This window comes from Cyberlindnera jadinii (assembly GCF_001661405.1).
Source record: "Cyberlindnera jadinii NRRL Y-1542 unplaced genomic scaffold CYBJAscaffold_6, whole genome shotgun sequence".
In the NCBI taxonomy this organism is placed as follows: Eukaryota; Fungi; Ascomycota; class Saccharomycetes; order Phaffomycetales; family Wickerhamomycetaceae; genus Williopsis; species Williopsis jadinii.
In genome coordinates, this window is record NW_017963657.1 from 339,536 (window position 1) to 366,156 (window position 26,621).

At 42.4% G+C, this 26,621-nt stretch overlaps 11 protein-coding genes across 11 annotated transcripts; 4 read left to right on the forward strand and 7 right to left on the reverse strand.

The window, feature by feature from the left end:
- Window positions 1-773: 773 nt before the first annotated feature.
- ALD5 (aldehyde dehydrogenase (NAD(P)(+)) ALD5) lies at window positions 774-2,754 on the forward strand. Its single transcript, XM_020215007.1, has one exon. The coding sequence runs from the start codon at window positions 1,134-1,136 to the stop codon at window positions 2,697-2,699; it is 1,566 nt and encodes a 521-aa protein (XP_020070642.1). The 5' UTR covers window positions 774-1,133; the 3' UTR covers window positions 2,700-2,754.
- Window positions 2,675-3,148, reverse strand: CYBJADRAFT_167636 (electron transfer flavoprotein regulatory factor 1). The gene is made up of 3 exons (XM_020215008.1): window positions 3,062-3,148; window positions 2,889-3,004; window positions 2,675-2,834 (listed from the first exon to the last, which is right to left on the reverse strand). The coding sequence occupies exons 1-3, from the start codon at window positions 3,118-3,120 to the stop codon at window positions 2,773-2,775; spliced, it is 237 nt and encodes a 78-aa protein (XP_020070643.1). The 5' UTR covers window positions 3,121-3,148; the 3' UTR covers window positions 2,675-2,772.
- A 329-nt stretch (window positions 3,149-3,477) lies between these two features.
- On the reverse strand, window positions 3,478-3,965 carry VTC1 (Vtc1p; the record flags this gene model as incomplete). Its single annotated transcript, XM_020216866.1, has 2 exons — window positions 3,478-3,815; window positions 3,932-3,965. The coding sequence occupies 2 exons, from the start codon at window positions 3,963-3,965 to the stop codon at window positions 3,478-3,480; spliced, it is 372 nt and encodes a 123-aa protein (XP_020070644.1).
- Window positions 3,966-4,333: 368 nt separating this feature from the next.
- CYBJADRAFT_194117 (zinc-binding alcohol dehydrogenase family protein) lies at window positions 4,334-5,702 on the reverse strand (the record flags this gene model as incomplete). Its single annotated transcript, XM_020217505.1, has 2 exons — window positions 4,334-5,555; window positions 5,613-5,702. The coding sequence occupies 2 exons, from the start codon at window positions 5,700-5,702 to the stop codon at window positions 4,392-4,394; spliced, it is 1,254 nt and encodes a 417-aa protein (XP_020070645.1). The 3' UTR covers window positions 4,334-4,391.
- Window positions 5,703-6,310: 608 nt separating this feature from the next.
- On the reverse strand, window positions 6,311-7,589 carry CSM3 (Csm3p). Its single transcript, XM_020217979.1, has one exon. It carries the CDS (start codon window positions 7,438-7,440, stop codon window positions 6,472-6,474), a length of 969 nt encoding a protein of 322 aa, XP_020070646.1. The 5' UTR covers window positions 7,441-7,589; the 3' UTR covers window positions 6,311-6,471.
- Window positions 7,590-9,067: 1,478 nt separating this feature from the next.
- On the forward strand, window positions 9,068-10,225 carry RPS24A (40S ribosomal protein eS24; the record flags this gene model as incomplete). The annotated part of the gene is made up of 2 exons (XM_020217506.1): window positions 9,068-9,079; window positions 9,709-10,225. The coding sequence occupies 2 exons, from the start codon at window positions 9,068-9,070 to the stop codon at window positions 10,111-10,113; spliced, it is 417 nt and encodes a 138-aa protein (XP_020070647.1). The 3' UTR covers window positions 10,114-10,225.
- A 15-nt stretch (window positions 10,226-10,240) lies between these two features.
- On the reverse strand, window positions 10,241-10,891 carry USO1 (Uso1p; the record flags this gene model as incomplete). The annotated part of the gene is made up of 1 exon (XM_020217364.1): window positions 10,241-10,891. The coding sequence occupies one exon, from the start codon at window positions 10,889-10,891 to the stop codon at window positions 10,241-10,243; it is 651 nt and encodes a 216-aa protein (XP_020070648.1).
- A 3,054-nt stretch (window positions 10,892-13,945) lies between these two features.
- PTP3 (tyrosine protein phosphatase PTP3) lies at window positions 13,946-16,625 on the forward strand. Its single transcript, XM_020215009.1, has one exon. The coding sequence runs from the start codon at window positions 14,400-14,402 to the stop codon at window positions 16,491-16,493; it is 2,094 nt and encodes a 697-aa protein (XP_020070649.1). The 5' UTR covers window positions 13,946-14,399; the 3' UTR covers window positions 16,494-16,625.
- A 5-nt stretch (window positions 16,626-16,630) lies between these two features.
- Window positions 16,631-17,146, reverse strand: YOS1 (Yos1p). The gene is made up of 3 exons (XM_020215010.1): window positions 17,065-17,146; window positions 16,947-17,006; window positions 16,631-16,883 (listed from the first exon to the last, which is right to left on the reverse strand). The coding sequence occupies exons 1-3, from the start codon at window positions 17,090-17,092 to the stop codon at window positions 16,729-16,731; spliced, it is 243 nt and encodes an 80-aa protein (XP_020070650.1). The 5' UTR covers window positions 17,093-17,146; the 3' UTR covers window positions 16,631-16,728.
- Window positions 17,147-18,157: 1,011 nt separating this feature from the next.
- Window positions 18,158-21,989, forward strand: STE23 (metalloendopeptidase; the record flags this gene model as incomplete). The annotated part of the gene is made up of 3 exons (XM_020216867.1): window positions 18,158-20,759; window positions 20,787-20,848; window positions 21,903-21,989. The coding sequence occupies 3 exons, from the start codon at window positions 18,158-18,160 to the stop codon at window positions 21,987-21,989; spliced, it is 2,751 nt and encodes a 916-aa protein (XP_020070651.1).
- A 2,197-nt stretch (window positions 21,990-24,186) lies between these two features.
- TSR1 (small subunit rRNA maturation protein TSR1) lies at window positions 24,187-26,568 on the reverse strand. Its single transcript, XM_020215011.1, has one exon. The coding sequence runs from the start codon at window positions 26,530-26,532 to the stop codon at window positions 24,235-24,237; it is 2,298 nt and encodes a 765-aa protein (XP_020070652.1). The 5' UTR covers window positions 26,533-26,568; the 3' UTR covers window positions 24,187-24,234.
- Window positions 26,569-26,621: the final 53 nt, after the last annotated feature.

A 26,621-nucleotide genomic window follows, 5' to 3' on the forward strand; every position in this document is an offset into this window, starting at 1 on the left:
CCTTGAACTACAGAGCTACTATACTTTGCCCTTCAGAGTAAAAGGCATCTTGATTTGTCAGAGTGAGTGGTTGGAAAGGCAGACCGAACACATCGATCTCGGTTTTAAGAACGTATAGATTTCTCGAAGGATCTCTACTGCGGGGCCAACCTCCCCCCCCCCCATTAAACAGGACACCATCCCTAGCACAACAGATGCCAAACATGCAGTTTACCGGCTGAACCATAGAACTGGGACACCACGCCGCTAACTTACTCTGTAATTAAAACACCTTCCAACCCACTAACCCTCCTCCTCCATTGTCTTCAACATAAATTATTAGAACTATCCACTCCGCATTGTTCACAACAAGCACATAGTCTTGGAGCCCATCTCTTCATTTGAACTCCAGCCCGGTGGCTCCCCCTCTAGCACAAAAGACCTAATCACAGCCCACAGCCAAGTGTCCTGGCCCTACGTCGCCGTAGGCTATGTTTTCCCAAAGCGTCGAGCGGGGTAAGAGCACCTGGTTGTGGGCAGATGCCCTAACTTCCAAGGCCACCAGAAACGTCTCCTGAACAAGTGGGACAGGAAGCTCATCGCACGGAGATTAGAACGTGCATCGACGTCTCCCTCGAGGCCACTACGAGCTACGCGTGATGAGGATACACCATCGCTTGAATTCATCTGAAGGACACTCCATACGCCAACTCTATGGAAGATCCTAGTCGTCGGTCCCAATCTTTTGGCTACTCCTCCTGATATATCGTGGTTCTTTTCGCTCTCCGGTTGTTCACCTCTGCTGCGTTTTCGCAGCCGTTTTGTTACCGATGTCGCACAAAGGATCGCAATCCGACTGACTCGAATTGATTACTTTCAAAGGTGTGGGAGAGCTGTAAACTGTTTCATATGCAGAGAACAGGGCCACTGGTTTCAAGATGACCTCATGGCTTGTAGAAGATTCAACGTGTACTGCAAAGCAAAAAAAAAAGAAAAAAACACTAAACTAATCGAAGGTGAGGACCCCCGCTGGAGTTAAGGACCATATGGGGTTGTGCTTTACAAATTACATCTATGGCAACGACTATAAATACCGGTTGAGTTTCTCTGTTGTTTAGCCTCCGACGTCTCTTCTCTAATCATCGATCCATCCAATGTTCAGAACATCCACTAAAGTCAGTGCTCTTAGACTTTCCTTGGCTCTTAGAGCTTCAAGATTGTACTCCACAATCCCACTCAGTGTGCCAGTCACATTGCCAAACGGTGTTACCTATGACCAACCAACTGGTCTTTTCATCAACGGTGAATTCGTCCAATCCCGTCAACACAAGACCTTCGAGGTGATCAACCCATCCACGGAGGAGGAAATCTTGCACATCTACGAGGCCCGTGAAGACGATGTCGAGGCTGCTGTTGAGGCTGCTTCAAAGGCCTTCGACTCTACATGGTCCACTGCTGACCCAGAGTTCAGAGGACGTGTGCTCTACAAGTTGGCTGACTTGATCGATGAGCACGCTGAGATCCTTGCTGGCATTGAATCTATGGATAACGGTAAGTCCCTCTTGTGTTCTCGTTATGATGTTGCTCTTGTCTCCAAGTACCTTAGATCATGTGCTGGTTTTGCTGATAAGGTTTACGGACGTGTCATTGAAACTGGTAACTCACACTTCAACTACACTAAGAGAGAGCCAATTGGTGTCTGTGGTCAAATCATCCCATGGAACTTCCCTCTCTTGATGTGGTCGTGGAAGATTGGTCCAGCTTTGGCCACTGGTAACACCGTGGTTCTCAAACCAGCTGAGGCAACTCCACTTTCCGCTTTATACGTCTCCAAGCTGTGTAACGAGGCCGGTATCCCAGCTGGTGTCGTGAACATCGTTCCAGGTTTCGGTAAGATTGTGGGTGAAAAGATTGCTCGTCACCCAAAAATCAAGAAGATTGCATTCACCGGTTCTACAGCTACTGGTCGTCACATTATGGAAGCTGCTGCTCAATCCAACTTGAAGAAGGTCACTTTGGAGTTGGGTGGTAAGTCTCCAAACATTGTCTTCAACGACGCTGATGTCAAGCAAACCGTTCAAAGTTTGATTACCGGTATCTTCTTCAACTCTGGTGAGGTCTGTTGTGCTGGTTCCCGTGTCTACGTCCAAGATGGTGTTTACGAGAAGGTTCTAGATGAGTTCAAGAACGCTGCAAACTCATTGAAGGTTGGTGAACCATTCGCTGAAGGTACTTTCCAAGGTGCTCAGACTTCCCAAATGCAACTTGACAAGATCTTGTCCTACGTCAAGACCGGTTTGGATGAAGGTGCCACCTTGATTGCTGGTGGTGAGAGACTTGGTGACAAAGGTTACTTCATCAAGCCAACCATTTTCGCTGATGTTAAGGAAGACCACAGAATTGTCAAGGAGGAGATCTTTGGCCCTGTTGTCACCATCTCAAAGTTCTCTACTGTTGATGAGGTTGTCAAGATGGCCAACGACTCTAACTACGGTTTGGCTGCTGGTATCCACACCACTGATATTAACAAGGCCATTGACGTTGCCAACAGAGTCAAGGCTGGTACTGTCTGGATCAACACATACAACGATTTCCACCAACAAGTTCCATTCGGTGGTTACGGTGAATCCGGTATCGGAAGAGAAATGGGTATCGATGCCTTGGACAACTACACCCAAGTGAAGGCTGTTAGAGTCGCTATCAAGTCCAAGAGCGCCTAAAAACTTTGTTACGTCTGTTATGAATTTGATATTCCTTTTATTATGTTAACTTTCCCCTGTATTGTCTTCAATATCAACTGTAGTATCGTCTCTTCATCTCTCTGTACCTACGCAGAAATATTAGCGTCTCAATCTCTAAAATAATATCGTTAGTATGCCATAACAGGGGACAAGATCGCTTGTCCTTACCCTTGTATATGTATTCTCCCTTCTCCAACGCCTGGTCCACAGCCTCAGTATCAGTCAATGCGCGATTCCTCTGGAAGCCAGCCTTGAGCTTCGGCCTGATGTAGTCAATTCCTTGTCTGTGTGTTGGTGATATTAGCGATGCAGTCTTGGAGAAAGGATCATGGCACACTCACGGATACTCTCTCGCTATGTATATGAGCCGTTTATATAGATCTCTCACGCGTGGATCCATTACTTGTACTTGGCTTGCCTTGTTGTTCTTTCTCAGGTGTACAAGTGGATGTTTCCATCTTCTTGGGGATTTTTTGGTGAGAAACCTCGCACATGCCATAATACGTATACGGCTCCATGAGGGATTGCAATCAGGAACACCATTGTATGCGGTTGTAGGTCTCCTACAGTTTCTAACATCACCGCAAGGGTAGAGATCATTAGATTGATTGGCCAGTTAATTGTGTAACTATGGCGAGTTGAGGATACGTACCTTCATGGCGTTAAGAATTGTGCATGAGGGTCCATGATATTGGTTATTTGATATACATTTTATCTTTTGTTCTGTGCAGATGTGTTCGTCAGCGCAAGGAAGCACTCAGGTGGATCTCAATCTAAGGACGAAGTTAACGACAACAGCCACGAGCAAGAACAAACATAGCATTGTAGGACCGAATCTGTCATCGTAAGGGCCTGAACCTCTCTTTCTGATAGCAACTGCTCTCCAGTGGTAGGTCACGAGGGCGTATACCATCGTGGCCATGGCGACAAAGGTGAATAAACCAGCAGATATACGGCCAACTCTGTCACCAAAGTTGAGCAGACCAACACCCAAACCTCCGAGGACCACGGTGAAGTTCAACCACGAGAGGAAAGTACGTTCATTGGCGAAGAACACCTTTGGTTCCACACGAGTAGGAAGCGCAATTCTCTTACCTATATTGTGCTCAGCGTTAGTACACACGTTGTCGCTTCAATCCAGGAGACATGGCCCGGCCAATTGATCTTGCGGAATCGGCACATCGATAAGACTTAATCTGTAAACAACGTACCTGGAGCTGATTGTAGAAGAGGAGCAGAAGACATGGTTAACAGTTGTGCAAATGGTGGCTATATCTTCTTTGTAACACCGAGCAGGGTACTGTTGAAGTTAACTGTGAAGAGAAAATATAAAAATTTTAATACGTTTAACAGCTCAATGATACATAAGGCAACCACATTTTACGTCCAAAGGGAGAAAGCCCACGCTTTTCTTGGGAGGGAGGTTCATTTTTGGCAGCGTTGATAATCCACGTGGGGCCCTTCGCATCGAATGTACAGGGATAATGGATAAAAACAGTAATTTCCCGGAAATGGTGATGTTCCGTCACGGACAACACCCGATGTGGGAATTACCGTTCTTGGATGACAGCTGCGCTCTACACCATGTCGACAAGGAATACTATGATTGAAGAGTGGTTAATTGTGTTGTATATTATCTATAACCTGTAAATAAACGTAACCATTTTACCCTTATAGTTCAACAACGTACTTCTCGTTGCTTGCACCATACTTCTCCAAATCTTCCAGCCCGGATATGATGCCTTCAAAGCCACTGTATAGCTTGAGGTTCTTCTGCGATACAATCTTACCAGAGTCCAGTAGATCGTGGGTGACCCTGACAAGGTTCTCGCCATGCTTCACATTCTCATGGAATTTCTTTATGAGCACCTGTTTCACTTCAATGTTCTTTAGCAGTTCACTGTCAAGGTCTTTGGACGGCATTGACACAACACCGACAAAGGTTTTGGTGCTGTCATTGTTGTTATCGCCAAGGTTGAGAAAATGGATGACATGGTCAGACGTCTGCTTGCCGACAACGTCGATGCCAATCTGTAGCCCATTAGGTAGGATTTCGTGGAGTTCCTTCTTCAGCTCATCCAGCTCTTTGAATCTGTCCAGGATATGGGTAGCACCAATATCTTTCAGGAACTTTTCATGTTTGAGACTGGACACTGAAATGATCTTCTTAAAGCCTGCAACCTTGGCAAGTTGAATGACATAGCTTCCTACACCACTGGAGCCTCCCCAGATCAAGATAGAGTCACGGTCTTCTGGTGAAATGTATTGCTCCTTGTCAAAGTCTTCGTTCTCGAAGATGTTGACGTTCAACTCCTCCATCACTGAGGAAGCGGTAACCAGACCGACTCCAACACCAGCACCTTCCTTCAGAGAAACATTCTTCGGTAATTTCCATACAAGACGAGAGTCAAATATGGAGTATTGTTGGAATGTCGACGTTCTCAGATCTCTGTATGACGTTGAGGCAATGAAAACTTCATCGCCAGTCGCCAAGTTTGCAACTTTAGAACCAACTTTCTTGACAACTCCAGACGACTCACGTCCTTGAATCCAGGGAAATGAATACACGCCAAATCTATACTTCTTGCCCTTCCAATCTATAGGGTTCAATCCAATAAACTTGTTCTCAATGAGAACTTCATGTTCGCCCAAATCTGGAACAGGGTACTTCTCGTCAACGCTAAATGGCTCCTCAAATGATTTGATAACCAATGCTGTTTGAAGATCATCAGTGTCGTTCTCAACCAAGTGTAACTCCGTCTCTGTGATTCCATCCTCTGGCGAAACTCTTCTCTTCTTACTTTCAACCTTGGAATCTGAATCTGAATCTGATGACTGTTGGTCCAATTTATCATCTAGACGATCACCATCGGTGCTGGCCAATGAAACAACACTATTGGATCTCTCATCTTCGGTGAATTTTCTCTTCAATGTGACAGGCTCGAGCTTTGTTGGCTCGCGTGAAAGGGTATCAGTACTCATTATTACGACAATATTCACAACTGTGATGGAAATATGGCTCTATCTATGTCAGTTGAACAGCAAATAACAACTCATCACCAAACAACTGTAAAGCACCATGCTCCAGCATGACAGACCTCCTTGCTTTTATACCACCGCTCCCACTGAGTCACACACCCCTTAAATTTCACAGTGAGGTACACAGTCTTACAAACGTCACAGGATTGTCACTCATATTTGCATTCAGTATAGCCACAGCTGTGATATCGTTCCCTGTGGCCGTCTTAGCAGGCAAATGCAAACAAATAATAATGTCCAGCCCGCACGGGAACATACAATGGCCGCGCAGAGTCAGCGAGAGCTTGGGCAGGCAGACTGTTTCAGCTTCACCCGCTATTGTCCCATCACGCTGCAAAGAGCCACAATTGCAATGGACAGGCAAGGGATTATGGCTTGGTTATGTCCTTGAGTCCCATTTGTTTTCCTTCCATGCTCCGAACAAACTTCCCCATCAAGTAAGTTTCCGTGCCCACAGTGGCTCTTGCATGCTGTGGCTCGCTGATTGGCAACTGGGGCTATTGGGACTAACAGCCCTGTTTGGAAATGCAAGCGAGCAGGTAGCAAGTGAGAGTCGGAGTCAAGACGGGAGTAATTGCTCGTATCCACTTGCCAGTGATGGTGAAATACACGGTATGTGATTAAACGGTGCGTGGTGTGTGAGTCGGACATAGAGATGCTTTGCTGTGATCCAGGCGCCTACATGATATGACACAATAAATGAAGCGGTGTTTTAGAGGCCGTATTCACGCATCGCTTCTAGTTCTGCCTCGTGTTCGTCCATCTCTTCGAATTGGTCGAATTCTTCCAGTGTAGGGTCTTCTTCCAAAGTAGGGTCTTTCTCCATTGCGGTCGCTTTCTCAATATTAGTCGTGGTTGTGGAGGAGTCCGGTTTGGCTCCAATATTGGCAAACAGCAGGTCGTCGTCGTCGTCGTCAAACTCATCGTCAAACTCATCGTCAAATCCTTCATCGGTGCTCTTCTTCTCGCTCCCTCTGGCATCGCCATCAGCCTTTGTAATATTACTATCCTCGTCGTTGACTTGATGGCCATTCTTTTGTGCACCGTCTTCGTCATTCTCTTCAGCAGGAACAAAAAGGCTCGCTGGCTGGTGTCCATCATCACGGCTTGATCCTCTCGCTTGTGTGCTGTCTAAGTCATGGTCACGCAACCCACGCTCTGACAAAACCGTTTCCTCCAACTCCTCCCCTATTTGTTTATGCATAACATTAGCCGGCACACCATATAGTCCAGGTCTCTCAGGAAGCTCATCAGCCATGTAGATTCCCCTATCTTGTAACTTATACGTTTCTCTCAGGTGCTTCACAGGCTTCTTTGCCCCAGCAGTGGCACACATATCTAAGAAGTCACTAAACTTGGCCTTTGGGAATAAATTATGGCCCCAGATTTGGTAAAACGTCAGGAGGTTTGTCAAGTTCGTGTACTCGTTTTTATGCTGGATATTCTTTCTCACTCTTCTCTGTGCATTGTTCCTAACATATTTCAATCCTCGAACAGATAAAAGATGGGTATCTTGAAGGAACCTGGGACGACGTACACGAGGTTTGGTAGTATCCTTGGCCTCGTCCGTGTTCAAGTTCAGCCCAAGCAAATCGTCGACGTTCTGCTTAGAAGTCTGCGGCTCCGCTGGCACATCACTTCCAGTCTCATGGAAAGAGTCTGTTTCAAGTTGATTGTTCATTTCTTGGTCTTTAATTTACCCAATGAAACTGGTATGAACATCGTGGAAGAACGCGTTTGAAAAATCGTAAACAAAGCTTCGCGTCATATTAAAGTGCCGGTACGCGCAGCAATAGTCAACCTTAGTAAATTGACAGATGTTGATGAAAGATGAGCTACACTAGCAGTAATTCCTTTCTCATTAATCCTTGTAGTTGGTATCATTCCTGAGTTATAGGTGTACTTGAAGCTTTTGTAGGCTTGCAAAGGCTTTCTATGCTGTGTTTTTTCTTTTGTTCAAACAAGGTTACATAATCACTGTATTGCTTTTTAGTTATTGAAGAAACACGTCTGCTCTTGGTAGCCACTCAATCTCTGGTAATTCGGTTTGTAGAACAATGAACTAGTTTTGAAGACGTTTCAATCTGTTTCCCAAGCTTTAATATGTTAGGTAAACCATAGATTTTTTATTGTATTAATGAGGTCAAATAAAATATACAGTCATATTGAATGTAAAAGAAATTATGCTAGTTAAGAGGCAGTAATTGATCATGGAAATATTTCTGATTTATTATAATACTATGTAGAAAGTGTTTATGTGTGGGACTAAGCAGAAATCTATAGTTGGACAGATGAGCTGGAAACGTAGTCGAATCATCATGACATTTGGATTTGACTAATGATTGTAAATTCAACAGTACATCGTTACTTGCTTAGAAGGTGATAATCATGTCGGACCTGTGTTTACAACTTGTACTGTGATTGAACAAGCTGATACAGTAATGGTGAACACCTCTGTAAGATCATAGCTACCGATTTCGTCTACGTTGAAGCTCTAGATAATGTACAGTATTACGACAGTTCTCATTATATTTTTATAATGCAAAAGCCTCCAGTCAATACAATGGGTTATCTTATCTTTTCAGAATATTATAAATGGTTGTCTGGTCCAAATGCGCAGACCACTTGTGCAAATTTTTGATTTAACTTCTGTAGATGATATCACTTATAGTCTTCTTCCTACAAGAGCAATCGTTCCCCATGTTGGTTCAAGTATCTACTTTGCTGATTTAAAGAGCTTGTTCAAACTTGTTGAAGAATCAAGCCAATATATGAAAATATTTGCAGCACTGAAGAAAGAATCTCCAAGAGTATTACTCTTCCAATAGATATGCTAGTCAAGCCATGACAATACTAGCTAAGCATGCAATGCTTCAAGCATTGGCCAAGTGCTGAATTTCTTCGGTCTTGGATACTCAGGAAGTGCGTAAGAAAAGATTATTTAGACAAATAACATTGAAACTCTTGGAAAAGCTACAAGTAACTCTGGAAATATCAAGCAAGTGAAAAGCTGTGACATGATAACAGAGTATTTAGCTGAAAGATTCACATGTATCTGTCATCTAAACTGTTTGGTCAAATCAAACATTCTCCAATAACAAGATACCTTTGTTGTTGCTCTTGATGAGCCGACTACTTCATGTTATTGAGTGCAAAATACCAGATAATTCACTCTATACCTACTTGAATACATCGGAATCTTCCTGCTCTACTTGGGCACAGTATACTAGTGACATATTTATTTCCCAAGATATATGTGTCCAATCATCCATCGAACACTGATGTACATTGATGCCATGTCCTGCATGATGGAGGGTCCCGTGAGCTTTGATAATCGCACATGACCATCAAACAATTTCGTGGAATCGTGGTGTATGGATGTGTATTAAATTAAATATTTGTGACTGCTCCTTTACGAAAAAAATGCCACTTCCGTACACCAACCCACTCACTTCTATTACCTAATCTTGCGCTGTGTTATTATGTAAGAAGTGGACTTTTTTGCGTGTGTCGCTTGGGACTCTGACAAACAAAAAATTGAAATTCTTCAACCTTTGAACATCAACTACAAGGTGAACAGTTCGGACATCATCAAGACAGAATGGTATGTTATAGAGAATACATGTGGGAAAAGGGATCAGTAACAGATGTCGTCATGTTCATAGAAGATGTCAAACAAGGAATGGAATCATTACATCAGAGCTTGCGGGTATAGTTTGGGGGGTTACCATATAAGAACGTTTTGAGCGTTTTTCAATAGCTTGACTGGAGGAATGAAAAACAAAAGATATAGATCCAGTTGAGAGAAAACATCGGATAGCACTAGGTGTGATTCAACGTTTCCTGATCATCTTCCCAGATGATGAGAGCCAACGCTTATATGATCATTTCCCGTATTACTGTCATTTTTCCCTCAGTCCAGTAAGAACGAAATACTAACAGTTTACAGAGTGACGCTATTACCATTAGAACCAGAAAGGTTATTAACAACCCATTGTTGGCTAGACTCCAATTCGTCATTGACGTTTTGCACCCAAACAGGGCTAACGTCTCCAAGGATGAGTTGAGAGAGAAGTTGGCTGCCACTTACAAGGCTGACAAGGATGCTGTCTCTGTCTTTGGTTTCAGAACCCAATACGGTGGTGGTAAGTCTACTGGTTTCGGTCTTGTCTACAACTCTGTTGCTGATGCTAAGAAGTTCGAGCCAACCTACAGATTGGTCAGATACGGTTTGGCCCAAAAGGTTGAGAAGGCTTCTAGACAACAAAGAAAGCAAAAGAAGAACAGAGACAAGAAGGTCTTCGGTACCGGTAAGAGAGCTGCTAAGCACGCTGCTCGTCGTAACGCTGACTAAACTGGTTAAAAGGTTCATATCTAAAACTATTTTGATCTTTTGTTTGTGTGGATTATGATGGGTGTATAAAATCGAAAAAACGTCATTTTTAATGTTTCCAAAAGTATCTGTGTAGAATGGTATCCTTTTAAAGATTCTCAAGCACTTTGTCCAATCTACCAACGATATCGTGGTACAACTTTGACTGGTTGTCCAACTTTTCAAGTTGGCTATCAAAGTTCTTCATCAACTCTTGTAATTCAGAGTCTGATTGTATTGTATCGAGGTCCAAACCCACCAGCTTGATATCATCAAACATTGTTCCCTCGTTGGAATGTTCTATTTCAAATTCATCCATAACCTGCCTGAGTTTCTTGTCCTCTTCTTCATTCAGTTTTTCGTACGACTTTAAAAACTTTGTCGTCTGGTTTAGTTTGTCCTCTTCTTGGATAAGTGTACGTTTCAGATTCCTCACTATCTTCTTTTCGTTGGACTCTCTATTCAGTAGTGCACTTTGTCTCTTCAGCTGGTAATCATAATCAAAATCATCAAGCTTCGTTGCCTTCGGTAGCTTTGTCCTGCTGAAATCTGCCATGAAATCGTTTATGAAGTTTGTCATTGCGATATTCTGCGAGTTTATCTTCTTCGAAGGAACCATCTCCAGGCATTTTGACTTGTTAGTCATAAGAATATCCTCCACTGCCTGGAGCAGCTGTGATGATGGCTTTGACCACTGACGCGTCATGTTCGATGTGTACTTCTTGGACACCTTTCTGATTGTTTTATCATCTAATGGCATGGCTAAAATGATGTTTTATATGTGGGAACTGTGATCCGTGGTAGACTGTTATGATAGAAGACTCTGCCAGTTGTTTGTTTGTTTGTTTGTTTGTTTATGTTTTAGGGATGTCAACGACTGTCTTCAAATATACTTCCTGGTTATGAGCACAGGCGTGATATGACGTAGCACTGGTTCCATGGCCCTTTGCAAAAACCATCAATGTGCCAATCCATCACATCGCAGTGTAGTTGAACCATACTATGAAGCAGTGAGAGTTTTGCTGGATTCTACCAGCGGTGCTAGTATTCTTCTAATCTTACATCATAAAATTGATGAGTCTTCCAGGTCCTGTGTTGTTCCCAAATGTTACAAATCGCCACCAGTTTCGGAAAGCACCTGACTTGTGTACGAGGGAAGTTCATCCAATAGATGGAGGTGGAGTCTACTTCTATGATGCATCCATGTAAATCTCTATCTACATCACAAAGCGTATAATGTTAAATTGTTATCTGTATGTGCAGCTCAGGGTGGATTGTGGGATAACAAGGCTGTTCTCTATCGTAGTTATAACAAAGAGAAAATTGAATGAGGTTTCTGGGTATGTAAAGCATCTCAAACAGAACTGTTCCATGAAACTGCCCATTCCAGCGATTGTTTCAAGTTGGTGATACATTTTGGATGTGGTACCAGCATATTTGATAACTACTACAATTTTCATCGCCGCCATCTAGATCTGCTATTGTATAGTTTCATGGCGCGAGTGTCATCTTCCATCAATTCGGTTTTTACGAGCATTAATAATTGGAAGACATATATGAGTGTAAGATTGATGTACATAGGTCCTACATACATCATTCGAGATTACACTTTGGCTATTCTGAGTTTAAACATATCTCAACCACTGCCGCTCAAGGTGAATTGATATATCATTAGGACTGGAACAGTTCTGTTTTAGTACTTGCTCAGTTAAAGCTGTAATTGATGTCCGCTACGGTGAAGAACAAGCACAGTAACCCTTACGCTACTGGGCGAAAGTCGAACAGTACCCTGGCTGAATCTCCCCTGTAAATACCACTGGGCAAATCTGTTACTGAAACATGCTACTAAAACCAGTATACTGATGAAACGCCAAAGTGTGGTATCTCAGGAGCCCTAACTGTACCAACGAATCCATGACATGCATACGTCAGCCATACGTATGCAATTTAAATATCGTGTTATATTCACAGATGATGCCTTGGTTGCTACCCTTATAGTGCATACAATGATGTGTAAAACGGAAGAACCAACCTAGAAGCTCACAACACACATTGACGATCCTATACACTATGGTAATTACAAATCAAAAGCTGTGTGGTAATCGCAGGCAATTAAAAAGTACGTGCATGATCCACGCTGCTCGCTGTGGCGTGTGCTTAACAAATTGACCGTTAAAGAGTCTCAATGCAACTTATTACTGCACACGCATACGAATTCTTGGTATGCCACAGTTGTGCGTCGGCATTGGGCAAGTATGGGATACTGCGACAGCAGTGGGGTCCAAATCTCGAAAGAGGTCGTGAGACACACCTCATGATTAACGGTGAGTGTTCTTTCTCGGTGAATATGCACTGGGAAAGGTTTCATGATACCTGTCCCAGTTCACGTGAATGATGGTCCATCAAGTGCCCATTCCATTGCAACCTGAAATGATTAGGTCCACTCCCCTCCTCCCTCGTCAATTTGGACCATTTTCCCTGAAGGGTTCCCAATCTGGTGGAGATTCAGCGCCTTGGGTGTGGATAACAGCCGCGGTAATTCATGCAATCGCAATACGCCCATAAATTGTGAAATATGTATCAAGTGTAGGGGCCTCATATGAGACAGGTTCTGCCCTTGCACTTTGCAAGTTGTAGCTTTCGAAGGGTTACTATGTAAGACTAGGACGTTTGCTTTTGCGAACTTGTCGAAGCTTTGGCCTCAACACTTGCAAATTATACTGGGCCGAACTTCGTCGCCAGAAAAGTTGCCAAAATGGATGACTTGTCAAAGTCCTCCTCAAGGCGAAACCGAGTTTCCTGATATGTGCAGGAAACTAGTGGGAAGTTGGAAGCTTGGGTTGCCAGAAAGGCTGCGAGAACAGCTGCCAGAGACCATTGAGAACTAGAAATGGCCATTAATGTTCTATAATTGGCTCAGGCCAGGTAATAAAACCAAGAGGCAGCTGCCTCAAGAGCCCACCACTTGCTGGACCATACACACACACACACACATTCCAACACTTCTGAGTTGGAAATTGAAACCAACTTTACTTTTCATTCAGCCGAGCTCTGGATCTTTTCATCTATCTCAGTTACAATAGTCCCATGGAGTTTCCCTGCTGCATGCTAAGTTGATAAAGTTGGGATTCTTGATAAGCTAGCCCCATAAGTATATTTATAGGACCTGTGTGTGGTTTGTAGCTAACATGGTAAACATATACCTAGTGAGCCCTAGAATATGATAAGCTATCATTCTTGTAGTCGCAACGTGGATCTGATAAATTCCAAATAACCGGTCCTTTCATTACACGCACTGCATAAATATAAAACGTAGAATAAAGACGTCCGAGGCATACTTTGACGTAAATTCACCCGGGTCCTTTCCAATGAAAAGCGAAAAAAGAGAGAAGATAATATGGTTGTAACAGATTCACCAACACAGTAATATCCACTCCGTAACCCAGTGGAAACATGGTATCAATCACAGACCTTCCAATCAAGCCTGCGGGCCATCCTGTCGTTCCTAATCCTAGGCCCTGCGCTGATCCAGCGATCTCTCTCTCTCGAAAGTTGGGGTGCTTTCCAAAAATTTCAAGCAAAAGGTCTAGAACGGCCTCCATGATCGGAGTCGCTAAGATCCACTGCTGTATGACGTAAACGTGCGCCCCTCGTCTCCTTGAAATCCTCCGACTTGGAATGTTTTCCGGACCTATGCCCATACATTTGCGCCTATGTATGATGTATGCCTCTGTCTCTCTTTCTGCTTCTTCGTTTGACTCGCTTTTCTCAGTATGTCCTCTGTACCAGTGAACTCCCATGCAAACACATGTCGTATCCCCCTTCTGTAAAACAAATTTTTATCAACCACCTCCTTTTACTCAAACTACCCAGCAACCTCGAACTATCAACACTCAAACCATCTGCTCAAGGCCCTCGTCTTCCAGCGCATTAAACCTGTCCAAGACCCTGTGTTTAAGCTGCCTTAGGTTGTTCCAAGTACCTCAAAATACATCAAAATAGAAACTGCGAGCACTCCGACAAGAGGATAATTCTCAACTCTAAAGGCTAAAAATACAGTTGTCCTCGACCGTTGAAACGAACAATACACAACAGAGGAAGGGAAACACACCGCACTACGTTGAAGCAATACAAGGCGTAAGACCGTTCAAACTGTTGAAAGTTGAAGAAATATATATTCCGATCCAGCTGGCAAATTTCTGTGTTTTTCTACAACAAGAACCCACCAGAGAACTCGCATATAAGCACTGTACTCTCGACTGGAAAATATGTTTTCGTTCCAGCCACAAGAGTATACGCTGAAACAAACTGAAGAGACATTTAGGTCAGTACCATCTTCGAAGACGTTCACAAACTCCTTCTCCGCGATCGAAGAAGCGAAGGAAGGTCAGTTCATGGATTCGATGAGGGTGCAGAACAACAACCCATTCGAAGAATCTATGAGACAGGCGAACTTGAGAGATAAAGTATCCTCTGAAGCCGCACTCTTGGAACCTTGTCCCCCATTCCTTCAACAGCAGCAACATTCAAAGCAGGATTCCTGCAACTCTGTATCGTCGATCGACACAACGTTTAGCCATAGGCTACGGCGGTTCAACTCTTCCTCGTCCGTAGGATCACAGCAGAGTGTCGGTACTTTCAACGGGTTACCACTATCGCCCACCACGACATCTGGGATGTTGAAAAAAGTGGCTAAATTTGCATTACAACCGGGCGTGAAGTTGTTGAAGAATGAGGACACTGCAGAGCTGATGTCTTCCCCAACTGACAGTACTTTCTTCATCGACGTTAGACCGTTTACCGAGTTCAACTCGGGTCATGTGACTAACTCAATCAACTTAAATATACCATCGACGCTTTTGAAACGCCCAAATTTCACCTTGCAGAAGTGTTTGGGTAATATAACGTTTGGTGATAACGTGAGACTGACCAATTTCTTGGAATCTCATGAAATTCCACACAAGAGAATCGTGTTTTATGAACAGTACGAAATTATTAATGGTGAAGTGCCTCTTACTCTTTATGGGTGTCTGAATAAGTTTATCAATGATGAGAGCTGCGACGCAGAACTCTGTGTCGTTGAGTCAGGCTTCCAGTCTTTTGGATCGCAATATCCCGAGTTTGTTGATAATGCTCGAGTCAGCACATCCTCATCGCAACAAACAGAACTGAAACCACCACCTCATGGCCGATCTTTATCACTGGCTAACATACCAAGTACATTGTCAGTTTCACCAAACTTGGCAAGGTTTCATTTGCCAAAAATCCCTCAAACACCAGTGTTCAAGATTCGTCATAATGAAGAGTTTTACGATTTTGACAATTACAAAGTCCTTAATGAGTTCAAATTCCTTAGCTTGGCTATGAATCACTCAACCAGCGACAAGACACCAAAATGGTTAACCAATTTGTTTGAACATAGTTCTAAGTTGTCCTTAATTGAAAAGTTCAAATCTTTGGAGATTGAAGAGAGAAACCGTATCAATGCGATGATCTCATCTGATGGCGTTGGATCTGGAATCGAGCTTGGCTTCAAAAATAGATATAAGGATATTTTCCCGTACGAACATTCAAGAGTGAAATTGGCCAGCACGCCCACTCATGAAAGCCATGATTACATCAATGCTAACTTTGTAAGTGCTCCAAATGTGTCGAGGATGAAGTACATTGCGACACAGGCGCCTTTGGAATCTACAGCCAAGGATTTTGCCAAACTATGCCACGATAACAGAGTTGAATTAATTATCACTTTAACAAGCCAATTCGAAAATGGTGTGGAGAAATGCTACCCATATTGGGACGATATCAACTTCGACCTCTTGGAGACTTACAAATCCGACGAAATGGTCATTAGAAGGTTGAAGTCGAACCCGTACAATGAAGACATCCTACAGATACAAATCCTTAACTGGTCAGACCTGGATGTTTTGCTGAACTCACAGCAAGATGACGTTTTAAAATTGATCTACTTAAAGAGCATGATTCTTGAACGTCTGCACAAGACCAATGACAACGTAATCGTCCACTGTTCTGCTGGGTGTGGACGCACAGGGACGTTTTGCACGTTGGACTCCATCATCAATGAGCAATTTGTCACTGACAAAAGTTCGATTGAAGGTTATAATGTCTTTGATCCTGTTTTCGAGACTGTTGAAACTTTTAGAAATCAACGTATATCGATGGTGCAAAATTTGAGACAGTATTTGTTTATCTATGACTGTTTATTGAATTACTACGAGAACTTCAATGGGTTTTCGAATGAAGTCTTTCATCTATTGGACAATTTGGAGATATTGGTACATTTTTTCCAAAAAGAGTCCACCACCGTTTTGGCAACGAAAAAATTATCCATCAGTTGTTGATTCACGTACACTAATGATCACCCCCTTCACACTGTTCCTTTTAGAAGTTTTAGTTGGTTTCCTGTTCTACGCTTTTTGGTATTCTGTTTGTCTTTTGTTTTGTTTCTTATTCTCATATTCTAATGAATCTTACGAATCTTCCTTGTTTAATCCCATGTATATTCCTCCTCATCATTAGAAATCCATCAATCTATAGAACATATCGAACCTGTTTGCTTAAAGGATAGTAGCAACGCTAACCCAAGATCAATTCGTACAAGATGACAACCACGTTGACAATGATCAACGGCATTCTCATAACAGTCTGTACTGATGACACTATATTCATTAGCCTACTTAGAGCGGTTGTTTCAGGCTGTCCAAAAGCAGGCTGGCTATTCAAAAACCCGACTGAGTCTGTCTCGTTAGTACACGTAGAGAGGATGCTTGGCTATTTACGGTATTGCTACTTACGCCTGTTCAGGAATCTCTCCTCATTGAGCACAGCAACTGCGTTAACTAGCAAAAGAATAACTTGGTGTTTATGTTAGTGCATCGCGTTCTGGTTCCCTATTCAACTGAAGCGCCTCACCATAAAAGAGTCTTCCGAGTCCAAACATCGCTTTCCTTCTTCACGTTCACCTTGTGGGGATTGTGCTAACAGCCAACGTTGAGTTCTTGAAGTTGATGTGGATGTTGTGCTTTGAAACGAGCGAGCTGATTCAGCTCATATTTCGCGAATTCCAGTGTCTTCTTCCAGCTCACACGCCAAAATACACGTTAACCCCAGCAGTGACATGAGATGATTCTTTGATTAACGCACCAAAAGACTTTCTGGGTTTTGTTGATGGCTTTGAGATGTGTACAGAATATCAGTCATCAATCGAGAGAAAGAAGCACATTGAATTGAACATTGATGGCGAGCATCAACGATGAAGAGACGGGGAAACTATGATGGATCGAAGGTGGTGTCCGGGTGTTATATGTAACCAGGCATTGTGTAGAATCCGCAAGATATATATAGTTGTAGACTCTAAGTAGGCTGCATAATATTCATGCTTCTATTTGCCATGATATTAGTAAGAATTTCTAATTATTGTAATAATTGAGTATCAATTGGATTTTATGGTATTACTATTTTGATGTCTGAATTTCATAGTATAACATGGTCTCACCTTTTTCTTTTAAATACTGAGTATTACTGATAACAAATCAAAGCCATATATTTGACCTTCTTTACATTGTTAATCACGATATTCGTACACAAATATGAATAGGATATTAGCTCACGTCTTATAGACGTCATTACTCCAGATTCTTTCCAATTTCCCATATATAAATGTCCTCTACCAACTGACAAATGTGACCCCAAGGGTACGTAAACGCTCATAACGCCCAGTGGTGAAACACCTGGACACCGGTACAGATTTACTAATCAGGAAGGTGAATCCCCTCCTCCAAACCCTGACCTCGGGATTTAGGTACAGATGATCAATTTCTCTCGTCGGCTAATCAAGCAGATTGGGCAAACAGCATTTATCACCTTCTGCCTTCTTTTTCCTCCTTTAGAGTAATCAGACAAGCTGATGAAGAGCTGGAGATTCAACACTCCTTCGATATTGTACAAATCTTTCAACCATCAATCGTCACCTATCTTAAACAACACCATTCACAACAGGTCTATCATGACGTTTAACAAGTCCAACGGTATCGAAAAGCCCGACTTGGACGATAGACAGTACAAGGTCATCACCCTTGACAACAAGTTGAAAGCTTTATTGATTAGTGATCCAAAGGCTGATAAGAGTGCTGCTGCATTGGATGTCAATGTCGGTGCCTTTAGTGACTACGAACATTTGCCTGGGTTGGCGCACTTTTGTGAGCATTTGCTCTTTATGGGAACTGAGAAGTATCCAGATGAGAATGAGTATTCCAGTTACTTGTCGAACCATGGTGGTCACTCAAACGCATACACAGCTGCTGAAGATACCAATTACTACTTTGAAGTGAACCATCAGTATTTGGAGGGAGCTTTGGATAGATTCTCTCAGTTCTTCATTGCCCCTTTGTTTGATCCAAGTTGTAAGGACCGTGAGATCAGGGCTGTTGACTCTGAGAACAAAAAGAACCTACAGAACGATACCTGGAGATTGTACCAGTTAGACAAGTCTCTGTCCAACCCAAGCCATCCCTATCATAAGTTCTCCACCGGTAATTTGCAAACCTTGGGCGAGATTCCGGCGGGCAAGGGCATTGACGTTAGAGATGAACTTCTCAAGTTTTACAAAGAGTCATACTCTTCAAACTTGATGAAACTAGCTGTTATTGGAAGAGAAGACTTATCAACATTGGAGAAATGGGTCGTGGAAAAATTCACCACAGTGCCAAACTACAATACTGCAAAGCCGGTGTTTGATGCACCAGTATTCACCCACAATGAATTACAGAAATTGATTAAGGCGAAACCGGTGATGTCAAAGAACAAGTTGGGACTATCTTTCTCTGTTCCTGACCATGACAACAGTTGGGACGTTCAATCTTCTCATTATTTCAGCCATCTGATTGGACATGAAGGAAATGGGTCTATTTTGGCATATTTGAAAGAACAAGGTTGGGCAAACTCCTTATCAGCTGGTGGATATACCATCTCTAAGGGTAATGCAACGTTCGGTGTCGATGTTGATTTGACTGAAAAGGGTTTGCAACATTACGAAGATGTATTATACACCATTTTCCAGTTCTTGGAAATTGTCAGAAACGAAGAACCTCATCAATGGATCTATGAAGAATTGAAAGAGATTAGTGAGATGAACTTCAAGTTCAAGCAAAAAAGCTCCCCTTCATCCACAGTTTCAAGCTTGGCAAAGGATTTGCAAAAGGACTACGTTCCGGATGATTACGTCTTGAGTAGACGAGTCATGAGAAGATATGACCCAGCTTTGATCAAAGAATTTGGTTCTTCATTGACTGTTGACAATCTAAGAGTTACCTTGGTTTCCCAATCTGTGGATACAAATAAGACTGAAAAGTGGTACGGAACAGAGTACTCAGTGGAAGATTTAAGCCCTGAGTTCATTTCAAAATTATCCAAGCCATCTCCTAACCCTGAGCTAAGATTCCCTAAACCAAACGAGTTCATCCCAACAAAGTTTGACGTTGAAAGAGTTGAAGTTCAAGAACCGTTGAAGAAGCCAAAACTTTTGCAAAATGACGACAAGTTCAGATTCTGGTTTAAGAAAGATGACCAATTTTGGGTTCCAAAGGCTTGTGTTCAATTGTTTCTGAACCTGCCTGCTACAACCGGAACCCCAAGTGCAAATGCTATGACGACGCTTTTCTCAGAGCTGTTGCAAGATGCTCTCATTGATATATCCTACAATGCTGAAATTGCCATGCTACACTTCAATTTGATTACAGGCAAGGAAGGACTAGTGTTGAGCTTTGACGGTTACAATGAGAAGTTGTCGGTCTTGATTCAAGAGGTTCTCGAGGCAATGGTTACATTCAAACCTCAGAAGCACAGGTTCGAAGTCATCAAAGAAAAGAGAATCAGAAACTTGAAGAACTTTGAGTATAAACCACCGTATAATCAAGTAACAACAGTTTTCTCCACTTTGGTGAACGAAAAGGTGTTTTCCACTCATGACATGATTGAAGCTGTGAATAACACAACCTTTGAAGACATTGAGAGATTTATTCCTGGAATTTTTAAGCAAGCATTTGTTGAAGGTTTAATCATTGGTAACTATAAAGAACAAGAGGCATTTGAAATTACAAAGCTGATCACCGGAAGCTTGTCATTTGCCCCACTGTTCTCCGCACAGAGATTCAAGCCAAGATCCTATATCTTACCTGAAGAGAAGACCTTCAGATACGAACTGTTGTTGCCAGATGAAAACAATACAAACACATGCATCCAATACTTTATCCAAGCAGGTGAAACTCGTGACAGCCGTCAATATGCTCAAGTGGAACTACTTGCCCAAATCATCAAGGAGCCAGCCTTTGATATTCTCCGTACCAAAGAACAATTGGGTTACATTGTGTTTAGTGGATTGCTTGAAACCAGAACCACTTTTGGTCTGAGAATCATCATCCAGAGTGAGAGAAACGCAGCATACTTAGAGTCTAGAATTGCCAATTTCCTCAAGCTATTCCAGGTAACACTGAAGGAGATGCCAGCTGAAAAGTTTGAGCATCACAAGGAGGCGTTGATTCATAAGAAACTGGAGTCGTTGAAGAACCTCCACCAGGAGAATGCAAGATACACTGCTGCCATTTCTAACGGTGTCTATGACTTCTTGTCCAACGAAGTTGCAGTTGAACATTTGAAGAGCATCACGAAGCAAGAGACAGAGACGTACTATGACAAGTTTGTCCTAAATGGCACATCAAAGTTGATTGTAAACTTGTTGGCCAAAGCTGGTACCGATAACGAAACCGTTGAAGGATTCCCAACTGGCGAGACAATTAAATGTTCTGGCGAACTGCAAGCAAGATTGTACTTGACTCCAGCACCGGCTCCATTAGAAGGGAGCATCTCCTTCGATCCAAAGTTATAAATACCCATAGCTGTTGTATTAAATGATTCCATCCATATATCATTGTTAGCAATGTAGTCATCCGTGTGGCCCTTACCATAAATGTGTCAACTCTTTGATAAGCAGTCATCCACGGTTAATCATGGAAATCATCACCATCCATAACAAACATTTGTTGACATTCGTCAAAGAGGTATCATATTTGGTGTACTTTTGGTAATTGCTTGTGAGTATATGGTTCCAGCCAATCATTTCTATGGGGGCGCTTATTGTGAAGGAGAAGCACTGACAAATGGAACCAGGAAGATGAGCGCATTGGAAGGTGAGCCTACTCTACCGCCTTCCTCACTGAACCAGATGGGCGGCAGAGCCATAGACGAGGAAACGCCCTTGCTCCAAACAGGACAGGTTTCACCTTCAAAAGCTGGTGGTATCATTCCATCGTTGGCCTCAGTTTGGTACACGCTACCGTTTCTAAGGACCTCGGCGGTTACTCTGCGTAACGGGGTCAGGAACCACAAGCTGTTAGCAGTGCCATTGACGCTCTTCGTGGGTTGGCTTATCGTGGTGATATGTGTTGTTGTATTCAAAGGTCCACAAGTGTTTGATGAAAGCTCTTATGTCCACATTAGCGGCGTTGAAGTCTCGAATATAACAGATACAGGCTTGTTGGTGAATGTGCAGGGTATGATCAGCATAGATTATGGGAAGCTTGGCTGGTTCTTGAGGAGTATTTTCATCCCATTGACCATGTTACTTGGTGAATTGACGATACAAACAAATGAGAAGGGGGTTGAGCTGTTTGTGAATTTGCCAGAGTACGACGATGAGAACTTTTATCATCCAGTGAGTTGCCTTTTACCACCACTTACCATTGATTTTACCCAAGGGAGTATCAACTCTTTCCACATACCTATACAAGTTGAGATCAACCCATATGATACGAGCAAAGTCTATTCTCAATATCTCGCCTTGAGAGATGTCAGTCGATTGCAAGATATTGAGATCTCTGCTGTATTCAACTCAAGATTTTACGTTAGCAAATCGGTCCCATTAGGGACCTACAGCGTTAAAGAGAAAAGGCAAATAACAATTCCTTCAAATACTGAGTCAGGACTTTTCGATTATACATTGAAGTCATACAATGTCTCCATAGAAGGTGAATCCATCCAATCATCAGTTGAAGTGGGTCTAAAAAGCTTGAGTGTACCTGTGAATACTTATGTTGGTAAGATCGACTGGGACGTCTACAGTGCTGGATGCCTCAACAATATAATATATACTGCAAGTATAACCACGGAAGAGGTACAATTCAAAAATGGAGAACCAACGATTATAAGGGCTTCCCTTAGTGTACCAAGATTCGATAAATCTTTGGAACGGCATTGTCCCGATGGGTTATCCCCTATTAACAGATCATTGAAGAAGTTTCTTGAATCCAGTACAAATGTTTTCGTCTCTGCCAGAGTCAACTCGGAAGCAAACGCAAACTTGCCAAAGTGGTTGTACCTGATAATCACAAGCATCTTCCAGCCAATATCGTTATCAAAGAAGGCTTTCACTAGAGCACACCACAAGCCCTTGAATTATGACCTATCATCTGCAAGTATCATGGTAGCTAATGACGCTAAGATCTTACCAGAGTTAAGTGCACAATTTGAGTTGATATTGGATCTTCCAGTGCCAAATTATAAGAACCAACTGTTCAACTTGAAGAAGGTGCTTGGCGACCTTTGTATTGTATACAAAAATGAGATCGTATTGAAGATATATCTCCACAGTTGGCAACAAACTGAAACATATTCGGAGATCATAGACCTTTTTGTCCAAGGTGCAATGATCGATATAGTTAATGATCATCTAACAGCTGAATTGGTTAAAAAGTTTCTCGATGGTGACAAATTTGAAACAATAGTTAAAGCCAAGATGGATATGGATTTGGTCACACCAGTATCAACAAAGATCTTTCAGCAGGTGGAGTATGAATCGAACATCACAATCCATGGAATTAAACATTCTATTGATGATGTCGAGATAAAACTTCATGATTTGATCTACATCACCTCATCCACATCAACCAATCTTAGATTGTTTGTCAACATGATGGTCACTAATCCCTTCATTGTAAGTGCTGGTATCCAGTTTGTGAATATGAAGATCGCATACAATAACACAATCGTCGGTAATATTGAGATATCCGATACTGTATTATTGGCAGACAATTCTACGGAATTAACCACTATTTTGAGACTTGATTCCTCATCAGATAAAAGTCAGCAAGCACTTGAGGAGCTGTTAAGTAGATACATCTCAGGAAAAAAGCCAGAAATCATTATCACAGGTCACAATGATTCATGCAAGAGTGCTCACATTGCAAACATTCTATCAGAACTATCTCTACCATTTACAGTGCCAAGCTTCCACAATGATGGGAACAACGGATTCATTTTGGGTACGATCTTCCATGTGATGAGCTCAGAAGTCCAGATCACGGCTTACAACCCTGTGAATAATGAGCCTGCACTGATAAAGATCAACAGTGCAAAGGTTTTTTCAAAGGACATCGAGGTTGCAAACGTGAATACACCAACCCAGATTACTTTACCCCCAGGTGTGTCAACAACAAGAAGGATTGCTATAACAATTGAACCAGGAGCTGCCGAGTTGTTACGAAAGTCAATCAACGGTAACCTTACATTACAAACCATCGCAAACTTCGATTTCAGCATCGAGGACTTTTCTTTGAATCTAGATTACGAAGGCGAAGGGGTAGATTCTCAGATTAGACTGTGATATAGCTTAACACAGCACACCACTAACGTGATGATCCTCAGCATAAACACACCGTTTATTCATTCTAAACAATTGCAAGCTAAAAAAAAGATGTGTCCTTTCATCGACATTCAAGACCCACTATCGAATCTCAAACTTCCTATCCAGGAATATTTAGCATTTGTCTAGGAAACGGTCATTATTGGGATCTTGTCCCAGAAATGGCAATGGAATAGCTTGATAATTAACACTAATCCATCGTGGCAAATGTTTCCAGTTACTTTTTGATTGGGGAAAAGGAAAAAAAGTTGTTAAAAGGTAAGAAAAGTTTGTACTGAAGAAATTTTTTTTTATCGTGGGAATTATCATCGGTAAGGGCAACAATACCTAGGGCTACAACATGTCAGATTGCGGAGCCATTATATATATTTAAGTGTAATATTAGAGGATCAACGTGCCCACATGACCGATGATTTTGGCCAGACACGTTTGTAGAGGGCCATTGCAATAACATCCTGTGAACTGATCTTACCGTCAAAGTTTGCCTTGAAGTAACCGTGTGTACCCAGACTGTCCTTGATGAAACCTGATCTCCCAGATTTTGTAAAGAGTGGGACAGACTTGAAGTACTGGATATCGTGCTCGTTGAAGAACATGTAACGCACTGTGATGACTCTCTTGTGGATCTTCACGGCGTGACCAGTGATGACAGCACGCTTAGCCAAAACTCTCTGATGTTCTGCATTGAGGAAAGAACCATGGCCAATGAATTCGATCTTTCTTGGAGATTCAGAGGTCTGTTTGAAGAAGATGGCAGGTGCGTTAGTGAATGTCACTGGTGCAATAGCTGTTGCAACACAGAGAGCATCCTTGTGCAAGAATCTTTCATACTTGTGAACATTGTTTGGAGTGTTTGATGCGTCGGAAAACACAGGCTTAATGACTTGACGTCTTGGGCCGTACTGGACAATCATGGTTTCCTTTGATGGTGTTGGCTTATCGTACTCTTCCCAGGATTGAATGGAGAAGTTCACAACAGCAAGCTTATGTTCGTGTTCGAGCAATCCATAGATGATGAACGGTGCCACTGATGGGTTTGGGAATTTTGACACGATAAACTCTGGTGCCTTTAGGTAGATTCTAACCCTGGAACCAGCGACTGCTTGGGCCTCGCCGATAGATGACTTGAGGATCTTGTTTTTCGTAGCCTTGAAGTTTGAGATACGTAAGAGTCTTCTCCATTCGCTAGGCGATCTTGGATCGTATTCATCACAATCCCATGTAGCGTTATATAGACTCTTCAAACCTCTGTATCTCTTGAGTCTCTCCTTACCAGACTCAGTAGGAAGCAATTCGAGTTCATCAGGGAATTCACGATCTTCCTCCTCCTTATCACGGAACATCTGCAGTTGACGTTCCTCCTCTTCAGCATTGAGCTCAACAAACATTTCACTTTGTAAATCTTGTGGATCTTGGCCTTGCTCTGAATAGACGTCGTCATCCATATTGTCGTCATCCATCCCATCTTCATCCATTTGATCGTCACTCTCATCATCATCATCTTCACCTTCAACAATATCATCCTCGAGGAACCATCTGGCTTGGTAATCAGAGGTACCTTCTGGCAAGTTCAGCTTGAGCTTCTTTGGCTGTTCAGGAACATACTCATAGTCATCATCATATCTGATAGCATCTGGGTTGTAATTTTGATGTTCTTCATCTTCCCAATCCTCCATATCCATTTCCTGAGGAGCCAATTCCTCCAGCGACTCCTGGTTTTCATTAGGAGTGAATCCTTCAACTTCGGATCTCGTAATCTTCTCGATACGTTCAATTTGGAAATCTCCTTGACCTGGAATGTGAATCAATCTGTTTGCGTTGAAACCAATACCTCTAACAATACCTTCCACTTTAACCAAACCTTCATGAGACACAGCTGGATTTGTAGGTTCCCATGAGACTTGGTCAGCAACTAACCAGCCTCTGGAATCTCTCCATGTTATTGATTTGGGGAACTTCTGGCACAACGTTCTGATTGCTATCAATGAATCGGACGCATTTTCCAAATTGTAGATCTTTTCTTCAGTTGGGAAGAAATGTTTGAAATAACTCTCAAGAGACTGTTTGACATCTGCCTGGAATTTCTCCTTTGGATGAACTTTAGACAGGTTGTTCACCACGCCCATTGTGTAGCCAATACCTTGTAGTTCTAAGGCTCTGATGATCTGTTCACCATATTCCTGTTCCACTTCAGATGTACCAGAGAGACCGAAAACGACAAAGTCAGCCACCTTAGCAGCGTCCAAGATGGAGATGAAATCGTTAAAATCAGGGATGATGAACTTTAAGTTACTTTTGAACTTTTGGATCTTTACTGAGGTAACGGAAGGTGATTGGATCATGGACTTATCTTGTCCTGGCAAAGCAGCAGCATCGATCAACTCATTTACGATTGACTCTGCAGACACATCCTCAGTCAATGGAATCACAGTGATGATTTTTTCCGCACCATTAGATCCCTCAAATAGTTTCCTACTCTCTGACGTTTGGAGAATCTTCTGATCTCTCAATTGTCTGGCCAAATTCTTTCTTTCAAGTTTGGAGTGTCCCTTTTTGACCTTTTGAACACTAGATGTCTTTTCAATTTTACCCTTATATCTCGCCTTTATTGAGCCCTTCGATGCGTGTTTTGACTTGAATGGTTTGTGACCGTTCTTAACGGTTGATCTATGCGAATGACCAGCCATTGTAGTTAGCTAACGAGCTTGTAGAGTCAATGTCTTGTAGCAAAACCTCCAATATTAGTTTCTCAATTGATACCGCAGTAAAAATTTCA

Coding starts and splice junctions, on each gene's coding strand:
- CYBJADRAFT_167636 (XM_020215008.1), bottom strand. CDS start 3,120: ATGGATCCACGCGTGAGAGATCTATATAAACGGCTCATATACATAGCG. Junction 3,005..3,061: donor TACATAGCGAGAGAGTATCC/GTGAGTGTGCCA, acceptor ACCAACACACAG/ACAAGGAATTGACTACATCA. Junction 2,835..2,888: donor GGGAGAATACATATACAAGG/GTAAGGACAAGC, acceptor ATATTATTTTAG/AGATTGAGACGCTAATATTT.
- PTP3 (XM_020215009.1), top strand. CDS start 14,400: ATGTTTTCGTTCCAGCCACAAGAGTATACGCTGAAACAAACTGAAGAG.
- YOS1 (XM_020215010.1), bottom strand. CDS start 17,092: ATGTTTGGACTCGGAAGACTCTTTTATG. Junction 17,007..17,064: donor ACTCGGAAGACTCTTTTATG/GTGAGGCGCTTC, acceptor ATAAACACCAAG/TTATTCTTTTGCTAGTTAAC. Junction 16,884..16,946: donor GGAGAGATTCCTGAACAGGC/GTAAGTAGCAAT, acceptor AGACAGACTCAG/TCGGGTTTTTGAATAGCCAG.
- TSR1 (XM_020215011.1), bottom strand. CDS start 26,532: ATGGCTGGTCATTCGCATAGATCAACCGTTAAGAACGGTCACAAACCA.
- CSM3 (XM_020217979.1), bottom strand. CDS start 7,440: ATGAACAATCAACTTGAAACAGACTCTTTCCATGAGACTGGAAGTGAT.
- ALD5 (XM_020215007.1), top strand. CDS start 1,134: ATGTTCAGAACATCCACTAAAGTCAGTGCTCTTAGACTTTCCTTGGCT.